Source organism: Lissotriton helveticus, chromosome 4_1 (assembly GCF_964261635.1).
Source record: "Lissotriton helveticus chromosome 4_1, aLisHel1.1, whole genome shotgun sequence".
NCBI lineage: Eukaryota > Metazoa > Chordata > Amphibia > Caudata > Salamandridae > Lissotriton > Lissotriton helveticus.
Window position 1 is genome coordinate 724426265 of NC_136063.1, and position 12312 is coordinate 724438576.

General features: G+C 42.0%; 1 protein-coding gene across 2 annotated transcripts in view; it reads left to right on the top strand.

The window, feature by feature from the left end:
• The window catches only part of LOC144828838 (beta-1,4-galactosyltransferase 6), a 167883-nt gene that overhangs the window by 114615 nt on the left and 40956 nt on the right, over positions 1-12312 (top strand). For both annotated transcript variants that reach the window (XM_078687371.1, XM_078687373.1), the window contains exons 5-6: positions 6818-6934; positions 9921-10108. In XM_078687371.1, the coding sequence (XP_078543497.1) occupies positions 6818-6934; positions 9921-10108 (305 nt within the window). The remainder of the gene's footprint in view (positions 1-6817; positions 6935-9920; positions 10109-12312) is intronic.

The following is a 12312-nucleotide window of genomic DNA, read 5'->3' on the forward strand; positions in this document are numbered from 1 at the left end:
ACTCTAATTTTGAATCACAAATTTTTCTCGCATTCATTGACTTTTTTAGTACAATGTGTAGACTTTGGGTGATGTCTCTTCTCTTGGAGACTGGCTGTCTGTGGTTTGGATCACGTTTATGAGATATGTATCAGTTGTCTAATGCTTAAGAAGCGGTTTGGGTTGGATCTCTTTCAAATGCCATTTTGTGTCCTTTCCTCAGACACAGCTTGTGTGCAGGGTGATGGCTCTCGCAAAAGGTAGCAGTGGGACTGGTTCAAAACAGGAGTATCCAACACAGGGTGCAATGAAGTCTGAAATGCCTGCACCTTGCTGTCATGAGCCTTTCTAAAGCAGCAGTCTGGAACGGACAAAAGGGCAGGCCCTGTATAGAAAGTTCCTCACCATGAACAGGAGAAACTGCAGTACCACTCCTCACACCTACCATCTACTAAACCGTAGTGCTCAGGAAAGAACCAATTAGAAGCCCTTTTTGAACGAGGTCCTCATTGAATTTCTAACAGCAGCCTTGCATTCATAGTACCTCATTCATTTCACTGTCTGATTATCCACCCTCCAGCCACATGAATCCAGGCAATAACTGATACATTGTCTGCCTCATTTAATGAAGCATTTTTTGTAATCCTATGTAGTTCTTACATTTATCACATAAACCCCACCCTCCAACACCTAACCTGCAAACTCCTCTGGCCTTGGAACATTTCAACAGTGACCTCACACTGTGTCAGAGGAAAACTGAAGCTTTCCAGCCCACACAGTCTGTAATTGGACTCATACCAGGCTTACCTGAACTCCAACATTATCATCCAAGGACTTTTCTCTGGGTGCCTTCACAGAGTACACGGTGCTATTGGTTGCAATAATGATAGATGCAACTCCGTAGAGACACTAAAGCTATAGTAAGCTATTCAAAGGATCGTCAAGTAACCAGCAAGTTTCTTATACAGAGAGGGGTCCGTAATGGTAGTATCTTGGACCCTTTTGTCTTTAATTTGTATATTAGCCTTTTCCATGCGTCGGACGGCCGATGGCCGTCCGACGTCACGGTGGGCGTGTGCGGAGGACGGCCGCCGGCGGTCCAAACAGCGCATGCGTAATTTTTTTCCTCACCGCAGCGAAGCGGTTAATAATTTGGAGCAGGTCCTTTTGGAATTAAATACTGACTTCCCCCAGGTGGTCAGGCCAAGCTTGCCTGTTCTCCTGTACGCTGATAATGCTGTCCTGATGGTGAGTACAGCAAGGAGTTTAAAATGCCTACTGACCTCCTTTGAACATTTTATGGAGGACTTGGATTTGTTGGTCAATAATAGCAAATCGATTATTATGCAGATGGGCCAACGTCCTGCTAAGCCCAACATATTTTTTTAGGGGCTACGCCGGTCCTTAAGACAGACGTTTTTTCATAACTAGGGGTGGTGTTTGATGTAGCCTTGAATTGGCACCCCTTGACGAGCTGAAATACAGGAGATTTTGTTAGGGCTATTGCTGCTGTTCTTAACTTTGCCTCCAGACTAGGATATAGACCGATTGGGGCACTCTTGCAGCTCTTAAAAGCTAAATGTATATCGAAGGTCACCTAAGGGAGCGAGATCTAGGGCAATATTGAGTATGATGTATTGCAATCTGTTGAAAATACCTTTTTGAGATGGATTCTCTGCTTACCACATTGCATTCCATCATTCATAGCCCATGAAGAACATGAGATGGCTTTCCTCTCTGATGCTTTGACTTAGCGTCCTCTATCACTGTGGATGAAAACCTGGATGAAGAAGGGAACTGACCTAAGTAAGGGCATTTTAGGGGATTGTCTCTCCCTTGACCACTCTAACCGTATTTGCTGGTTAAAATATGTTAGAGCTTTACCAGCATGGGAAGGGCTGATCTCTTTGAGAACCCAGAGGGAACATGTAGAAGGAATATGTATTGGGTGAAGGAGAACTTCAAAATGTGTACGTGGGCCAGGGAAGACGTGGAGCTGAGGAAGCCCAGCATTTGTGGGTACTCCCTGCTGAAGACGGTGTGTCAACTGAGCCCTATCTTTTATGGTTCAAAAGTTACCACAACCGTTTTTTATTGACTCTATTTTGTCTGGACCTCTCATCTTTTGGCCCATCCCCGTGTTGTATACAGAGGGCTGTGCCTCTTACCCTGTGGCTGCCACAGAAAGTCTCCACAGGATATGATGCACTTCTTAATGTGTTGTAGTTTTTACGAGGTTCCAAGAATTTTATTTATTCTCCCCATTCTCAAGAAAGCTAGCTTTAGGCAGGTTAGACCTACTTTTATCTTTTTACAATTGTTCTTTAAAATTCTGTATTACATGTTCTTCGCTTTTTAAGGGCTGCAATTAGGCTTAAGGCCAACTGCGATTAACTTTTATGGTTAGATTTGTGCCACTGGGGTAATATGAAACTGCTTTTAATATGGATCTGTCAGAAGTGTCTGTTATTTACCTAAGTATCATGAGCTGTTGTTAAATTATTTGATGGTGTTTTTTTAAAGGGGTCTGTGACTTTCTTCGGTTTTCACAAGAAAACCATAAAAGTTGATGACAACTCAAGGTTCTTATTAAAATTTACTAAAGTGACAGGCATATTTTCTTATTGGCGCTGCTCTTTTCTGCCCACTTTATAAAATACATTAGCTTATCACAATGGACAGTAGTGCAGAGAAGGAGTGTTCCGTTATCCTTACTTTTGCAGCCATTACTTGTGAGCAGTTCATAGCAAGGTTTGGCTTCTCAACATATCTTCACACCTTTCAAGGTGTTAATTTTTTTTAATTTTCAGGGATTTTTTATTTTTTTATGTGAGAAGACTAGAACTGGTCATAGTAGTTCTGAAATTAGTTGTCAGTAGCGTTTGTGACTATATATTCACATGCTCTGCTTATTCCTGCCATCTAGTGTTGAGCTGAGTTTTGGAAGTAGTTTTTCTTCAAAGAAGTATTTCGAATCAGAAGAGGTGCTGTGACTGCTCCTGAGTGGGCAACGCATAAGGACACAGACACCATCTTGGATTGCTTTTTCCATCGAGTTTGGATATACACCAAGACAACTCAAAGTTCATTGTGTTTACTTCACATTGTTCAGGTCCACACTGTCCCATTGTGGCTCAGACACATCAGAAAAACCAGCTTATGTTTCGCCAGCAGAAACTTGAAGACTGACGACAAATGCCTGACACCCTGGACCCTCTGTGTCCTCCTTCAGATTTTGGCTTCAGAGAATACAAATCGGAAGTGGGTGATGAAACGGGCACCCTTTCAACATTAGCCCCAGTTCAACTGTAAATGTCAGTGGTCATATCATCACGACGACATCTCCTGCAAGTCCTGCCTCTTTCCACTTGAAGAAGATCCTAAAGTACCAAAGGGAAAAACGCTGAGCATATCACAAGATCACTAACTGGCATCCTCCGATACTCTTGGTCAATGGGCCAATTAGTTGAAGGCAATGATGACTACTAACTTACCAACCATTTAGTAATTAAAAATTATCACAGACTCTCGTTAAAGTCTATAGTGAATGTTTATCTCCAATATCAAGTGTTAATGCTCAGTTGCATTTGGTCACAGATTACAAACACTGAATCTCACGAAAGAAGCAAATATATATATATATATATATATATATATATATATATATATATATATATATATATATATATATATAATTTCAAACTCATCCAAATTAATCAGTAACTTTATGCAATGAAGGAGCAGATAGAGTAAGAGACAAAAGTTTCAGAAAATATTTATGCCAAACATAATATACCTACCGGAGGGGATAGATGAAGAGACAATAGTTTCATATAAATAATACATATCAATATATCATTGACGGAGGGGATAGTCGGAGAGACCAAAGTTTGAGACAAAATACATTAATATTTCAATTCTGAGAATGATTTAGGCTAAATACAAGCCTATTGGTTTGTAGGAGATCCACCCCCAGAGCCTAGGGAATGGGGAGGGTTCCCCGGAACAGAATCAGGAAACAAAGAGTATGAGGACAGGTTGGGAACAGTTAGGGCTCTTTACAAACCGACAGACAGCGACCCATCTCCCCTCTTCTCTCCTGTCAGCCTAAGCTCTAACCACACCACTAAAGATACCTCAATTATACTCTAAAATTGACATGTCCATCCCACAATTGTTGCAAGCTATCATCAAACTTGCACAGGGATTGGTGGGTTTAGAAGGTGGCGTTGTTACACCACCATGATTTCACCTTTAATTCAACAACTCTTTTCTATTATATTAGTTCCCAGGGTTTAAATCTTAGTCCGTTCTCACGTTCCCCACATAAGATACAACATTTTACATTCTTCTTTCATGAACTAACCTCCTCCGCAGTGTGCATCTCCGGTCCCACGCCTGGGTACAACAATTGGCAGTCATCTGACACACTAGCCTTCACCCTTTTCATGTCATCAGTGTTGCACAGCGCGTCTTACTTTGCCTCATGACAGAACGGACTCGCTCCTTGAAGCTCTCCCTCCCACAATAGCCAAATTTACAATAATGGCTGCTTCATTCCGCTCACTAAACTAAATGAAAATGAACATATATTAATTATATGATAATGAAAGCTTCACTGTTTACCACCCACCTTACACTATTCTCCATTAATGTTACCTAGCATAAGCTTAGTGCAAAAGTGGCATTAATTATTACTTTAAAGCAGGATGCAACATGCAGAAATAATGATGCACATGCTGCCTATTCACACAACTTCTTCGTTTGTCAAAGCAAAAAAGTTATTACAATATTAATTATTTACGTGTTAGTTCAGGCATGCGCACAGCAATTCCCTTGTGTTTGTTAGTTTTACTACAATTACTTACTGTTAGTACATATTATGGGGGTATCCATTTGAGCAGGTTTAATTTTTGCGAAACCCTGCTCCATCAATCCCACTGGGGGTTATTTGCTTTGTTTCCATCTACACTACAAATCACCTACAGGCCACTTGCCCTGTCTTGGCGTCTGTATCTGGCTGAGCGGTATCAGGTTGTTAGGGATATACATGGCTGCGTGCAGCCACAGATGTGCGGGAGTTTGACTGTCCTTAGTTTTGCTTTGCAAACTTTCAGCTGTCATTTCAGCTACTACTCTATAGCTGAATCACTCGTACCTTTTACCATGTTTATTGTTCCAAAATAACTTATTCTTGTCTTAACCGTCGTCTTCCAGGTCTTAATCTGTCATTCTGTTGCACATTTTGGTGTAATCAATTTCCCCAAAAGTAGCTTTTTTTAAACCACGTTTCCTTTGCTACTCTTATTACATTTCGTTATTGGATGTTTTTTGTATTTTCACTTTTTCCTCTGTTTCCATCTGATTTTAATGTAGGTGTTGCATCATGTGTTGTATGTGTTGCATCATGTGTTGTATGTTATGCAGAGGGATGTGCTTTTAAGTACAGTTTGCCATCAAAAATGGGAAATCTAGAACCTACTAATTGCACGAGTAGGTGGAAAAAATGGCTTTTTATTTTTTAAAGAGAACCTTCAGTTCGTTTTCCTGCTCCTCATGTTTGCATCCATCTAGACAGGGGGTTTTAAGGCCTTTGCAAAATATTGCATTGTACAAATAATTGTGTCACACTTTTAAGCCTCACGCTTATATTAGTTGGGTGCACGGCTGTTTTCAAAACATTTAACTGGTTTGTACTCGCGCCATTGACCTACATATTCCTTCCTACAAGGTGAAAACGAACTCTGGTTCTACTCACCCACTGTGGTGCCCTTCGGCAAGAAAAAGTAGATTCGTCCGTATTTTCCAGAGAGTAGATTCCTCCAGTCATCATTAGAGCGATTCTAGGCATCTTCCTGAAAAAGGTTTGCCCCAACTCAGACTTAGCAATGCGTGTTATTCCCCAGCATGCAAATACACTATTTGGGTTTTCTCAGCGAATCTGATCATTTTCAAATTGATCATAAGGCGGTGCCTTCATATCATGATTGCCTGAAAATGGTACTGTTAATTAAGTTGGTTGAGTCATTCTTAGTGTGTGTGTAAGGTTTAGCAGTGAGCAGTTGTCTGGATGTGAACCAGGTTCGTCTGTTCTGCTAATCTAAATTGTAGTTTACCACTATGAAAGTTAAATGAAAGAATTTCCCAGCATTTTCTATATGAACACCCTTCAGGGTTTTGACAAGTTGCATCTAAGCCCAATAGTCGATTTCTGAAAGAACCATTGGTCTGGTATAATGCAGTTGACCACTCTCAACATAACATGATATTGATGCTGGTAGGCCACAGGTGTCCGATACTGGTCAACGATGGCTGGTTCCATCTTCCTGATATGAACCCTGCTTTCACCGGTGGGGGAGGATTACATTTTGTTATCCATCAGATGGATGGATTATTGATGGGGGTGGGAGGTGGGATGTTCATTGTAATCACTCTTATAAATTATTTTACAAACTATATTGGAATAAATCCGCTTTCTGTTTTCCCTATATGTCAAAAGTGGCCTGGAGTCTTTTTTGTAGGTTATCCATCAGAGGGATGGATTGTTGATGGGGGGGGGGTGGGAATGTTCATTGTAATCACTTTTATAAATGTTTTACAAACTATATTAGAATAAATCCGCTTTCTGTTTTCCCTATATGTCAGAAGTGGCCTGGAGTTTTTTTTGTAACATATTGATCAAATTCATATTTTCCATTTTGCCCGAAACTGACTTTGCGGTGTAACTAGTATTCTTTAAAAAGATACTGAAGCCCTTATTAATCATTCCCTGTTAAAGTATGGATGTCGATTGCCTTGACATTTGTTTTTGTTATTAAGGTGCGTTGTGTTTTAATAGGTGGCAGTGCTGATCCCATTTCGGAACCGTCATGAGCACCTTCCCATTTTCTTCCGCCACTTGATACCAATGCTACAAAGCCAACGGTTGGAGTTTGCCTTCTACGTTATTGAGCAGGTAAGAAAACTGTCACTTTCATATGCTTGTTGACCATCATTTTGGTAGGCTCACAAAACTGTGATGGTGTCCTGCATTGTGGTTTCTTACTGTGTCTTCTGGAAGCTCTTAAGTGAACAGCAGCGTTGTTACAAAGAATGGGTCTCATTCATACAATCTAGCCGAAGCGATAGCAGTCTAGGGACTCATTACACATGCGGCGCACTTACCTTCATTGCGCCTGGCGCACTTTTTAAAGGGTGCGCTTGGCCTAATGACGGAAAGTGCGCCGCATTCTGGGGAATGCGCTTACCCCTGGGCAGCCACGAACTCGTGCTGCCCTCGGGGCAGCACATTCACGTGAAATATGGAACGGCTGCTTTACAGTCTTACCGTGTATCACTGTGCAGGCGGCACCCACCTGCACTTTTAAAGGGGAATAGAGAGAGGTCCCCTGCCTGCAAGGGGATGTCTGGGGGGGGGGGTCCTTGGGCCCCCCTTTCCCTCCACCAGAGGGCTGTCATCAGGGGGGCGCACTGACAGTGCACCTCCTGAGGGCTTCTTTGCCTTTTTGCCAACGTCAGTAATACGGTGCGGGCGCAAAGGCAAAGGGATTCTCTCCTGTGCATGGGGCACGCCGCCATGCAATTGAGGGAATGCCCCCTTGAAGATATCACTGGCGCTTTGTGCGCCAGCACTATTGATATACAGAAGGGGCCGCACAAGCGGCTTCTGGCCCCTTCTGTCATTCCAAAGTGCCACGGTGGGCACCAACCCCCGTTGCGCCCCCTGTGGCACTTTATGTAATACGGCACTTGATGTGAATATTTGTTTGTATCTTCCTGGGAGTCAAAGTAGTTTCCTTCAGAGGTGTTCTACTTCACTGTTCTACTTGAACTATCGCTTCATGCTGCTATTGCCTCCATATTGCCTGAGTGTTTTTTTATTTCTGCTGACCCCAACAAAACATTTCCATTTAAGACCAGCAAACGCATTCTTGTATGTGAACAATTGTCCACACCGTGCTCTTTTGGTGTTAAACCTTCTTTTTTTTATTTTACTTTTAAACAAGCGGCTGAAATATGCAGGTCGTATTTTGCTGGCCCAGACCGCTTTTCTTCCTTCAAGAGCGGCCCATAATATAACTACATTCGCTTCTAAAGACTAGTTTTGAGTTTGAACTTCATGCATAACTTTTTGAAATAATCTTTTTTCACCCGTACATGGTGATTATAACTGCGTTACCTGTATTTCCTAAGAACTGTGGTTCACCTGTAGATGAATGTACCAACAGGCGTCACCTTGTGTCCCTGCTCGGACATTTGTCGCATTCCTCCCGCAGTAGTCTCACTCACACCTGGCAATTATCTCATATTGCTGCAGGCTGAGGGGAAAGAGTCCATGACGTCAGTGGTGCTCAGAGGTGGGAAACCTGGCAAGCCATGGGTGACACGGTTGAGTCCGCCTCTCATCGGCATCCTTCCGACTAAGACACAAACTGGTTGAGTGAAACTCACCCGAGGGTTTCGGGAATTTTGTGCCTCTCAGGATAAGCCTGAGGGGCCCAGGGCAGCTCTCACTGTGAGTTACCACAAGTGCTTTCTGCATGAAGGCTTTCATCAGGGTTGCCTAATGAAAATGGGGCTCTTGGCTTCTGCCTCTTGCCCCTTCTACGCCTGACTCCGTGCTACTCAATCTCCTGCTCCCAGCTGACGCACATTCTCCTCTCAGCGCCATAAGTCTGTTGATAACATCGCAGGTGCTTCAGTATTGGCTCACTCTCGAACTTTCCGCAGCACGGCAGTCGTCTTTCATACAGACCAGTTCAAAAAAAAGGAAGGAAACACATACAACGCCTATTGGCAAACAACCCCTAACTCTGCAATAAATGCAGTTCAGACGAAACACTGGCACACTAGAACCTTTACCCTAACAAAGGTTACATGCACAGCCAAATTTGTAATTGTGTTTAATGTTAAACTCGTCAATAAAATGGTTTCAGTTCACCCCGAAGCCCTTGCAGTTTTATTATTTTTTTAATTATGAAGTCTCTTCCTTCTGGTGTTTTTTTTATTCAATCACCTCTCCTGTCTTTTGTGCAAGTACAGGTTTACACTTAGAAATATAGTTAATGTGCCTTCAAACGACTCCTTCCAGATTACAGAAGGGCGTCTGTACTGTTAGTGCAACCAACACGTTATTGCCTCTGTTTCGCATGGTTTTCAGTGTGCATGTTGAATAATAACCTCTCCCCGAATGCAGGATATCTTTTCTTTTCCATTTTTTTTAACCTAGGAGATTAATTTCCATAAAACTTCCTGGAAAAGCTCTGGCTCATTCAAAAGGGCCGGGAGCGCTCTACACTTAAATTGTTCGTAGACATGTAATTGCCACTTACAAAGCATAAACTCCGCCCAGCTTCACTTACGCAATTGACACCACTCCTTTCAGTTCCTGGACTACCAGAGAACACACATAGTTCCTCGGTGACTAGTTTTTATGTTGTAATATAAATCTTTTGAGAGTGAAAGTATTAACCACTCTGTGGAGAAATGTCATCCAGGATTTTCTTACGTTTCCTGGCAGACTCTTGTCTCCCATTAGAGGTGTTACCTGTGAACCCACATTAAATGCTCCTCTCATTTTTGTTGCTACTCTCTGACTTGCTTGGCCCCGCCCGCCCTATATTTTTGTATTGGGCTCATACACCATAAATAAAATTATAATAACATTGCTTTATTATCCTTTAATTTATTGTCTTCTGGCACGGGCTGTGGGTCGATGCTCCTCCGACATTACGGAGGAGCCACCCCTGCGTCCTGCACAATGGAATTGTACATTATGTATTTATTGTATACGCCTTTCATCCGTAGACACTCAAGCTAACACTTGACATTTTGAACATTGTAGAAGGTAAGGAAGGAATACGAATGTAGCAATTTATAAAAGTCAAATAACTTCTTTAATCTACCCTAGTATCTGAAAATGAATTATTTTTATCTTTTAGGCTGGAACACAGACATTTAACCGAGCAATGCTCTTTAACGTTGGCTTTAAAGAGGCCATGAAAGATCGAAAGTGGGACTGTGTCATTTTTCATGACGTGGATCACATACCTGAAAATGATCGAAATTACTACGGATGCGGCGAGATGCCCCGTCATTTTGCAGCTAAACTAGACAAATATATGTACATGTAAGTAAAGGGCTTTCATACTCAGCTGTTTTACTCTTAATGATTTTTTAATAAAAAAGTGCATTGTACTCCATTGTAAAGAACTATGGGAGGTAGTGTCATCAGCTGTTTCCCCGCCATATGATGTATTATTGTGCACTATGTGGAAAAAGGGAATAGTTTGCTTCCTTGTCCCAAAAATAATATAGATCCAGAAACTAATTAGCTGGCACTTTGTTGTGTTTACTGATGAAAATTTGTGCAGCAGACCTTTTCAAAGTAATTTTTGTTTGTTAACATTTTTATCACTTGCTTGAATCCGACTGGGATCACCTTGATTCGGCACCTGATAGACAAAATATCACCAGAACGGAATATTTTGTGTATTTTCTTTTTTTTATAACTTTTTTTTGTTTAATAAATCTTTTGTGTATTTATATAATTCCCCATTGTCAGGCTGAGAATCCCTGGTTAACGCAAATAACAGTAAGCGGTATCAGAATGGCCATAGCTCTCAGCAACAGTATTTTAAGTAGCACATCCACCTCGTTTTAAGTAACCCAAACTTCACCAACAGGGTGGAGATGCGTTGCTCCATTACTCCCCCTAGGTGACACCAGTACTCTCATTTCTACTGCATGCCATGTATGCGAAGAGCTCTGCTCCAACCAGTGTTGGACCTTAAAACAGTTTGCTTCTTTACTTTTACTTCACTCTCACTGGATTTCAGCCAGCTCTATCTACAGCTTTCATCATAAATTGTCTTTGGGAAATTTCTGAGATTCTTACCACATCAGTGTCCCAGGGGGACGCTCATCTATCAACTGTCACTAGGACTGTAAAGCAGAAGGTCTTTCTTCAAGCCCCGCTCTGGCTGTGACCAAAATACGTTGTAGACTGATGATCCTTATGCCAGGTATATTATCCAAGTAAAACCAAAGGGGATGATGGATGGAGTGTTGAACACTGCAAGCCCTCACCCCCAGTACACTGATCTGGGTTTAATCCATCCTCATTCTTTAGCTCACTCCACCACCCCAGTTCAGACATGGCCATATGCAAATCAGTCTGACTATGTGCCTCATGGGAACAGTCCAGCCCGAACTGCCAAGCCATGTCTTCCCTGGACTGGAAACAAGCATCCTTGGACCGATTTCTGGCTAATCAGCCGTTATTAACCCGGCTAGCTCGAATCCAGTGGCAAAGTGAGCCAGGGACCCACTTTTGGGCATACCCTGCCAACTTAGGGCGAACAAAGTAAAACCAAAGGGGATGATCGACGGAGTGTTAAACATTGCAAGCACTCGCCCTCAGTCAACTCATCTGGGTTTAATCCCTCATCATTCTTTAGCTCACTCCGCCACCCTAGTTCAGACATCGCCATATTATCTTGCACAGAAAATATCTTAATGTGACATTGGTAAAACATTTCCCTCACACTGTAAGAGGTAGGAATAGGGGTGCAGCTCTTTTGTGACAGAAAGCAAGACAATTTCCCCTCCCTAAGAGTAGCTCACCAGGCATTTCTGTTAAGGCGGTTCAAAAAAGGAGCCCTCTGATACTTTCTGAGCTAGAAACCCACACCGCCTACTAACATTAAGCTACAGTGACTGCTTTTCACGTTACAGCGACAGCCTGGTGCCAGTATCGGACCCGTGCTTCATCATGGTTGGCCTGAACTTGTGATGTTCACCGGTATAGTGCAACAAGATGACCGCAAGTTGCGCTTTGTGCTTTTAGGCGATATTTTCACTATACACTTTGAACTTCAATATCTCCTGTTTTACTGTTTGGGTTTTTGTTGTTATGGTATCATTTTATTTATTAAAATGTACTCTATTCGAGATTGGTTTGGGGATTTTTCTTGTGTTTGGGTTTTTACTTTATTACTATTTGTGTGCTTCATAAATACTTTATACATTGCCTCAAAGTTAAGCCTGACTTCTCTGGTGCCAAGCTACCAGAGGGTTAAGCACAGGTTGATTTAGTGACATTTGTGGTTCACCCTGACAAGGATTGTGGTTTTTACCTGAGTGGGGCTTCCGCCCCTCAACCAATAACCCATCAGTCACATTTAACTTTTTTGTGAAAAAAAAATACAAAACACATTTATGCTTGCATAATTAATGCTTGTAACCAATATATGCCTAGATACAACAAGTAGTTGAGGGTGAGGATAGAGCCTTATAGAGCAAGGGGTCCGCTGCGTAGAATAATTGTATTTT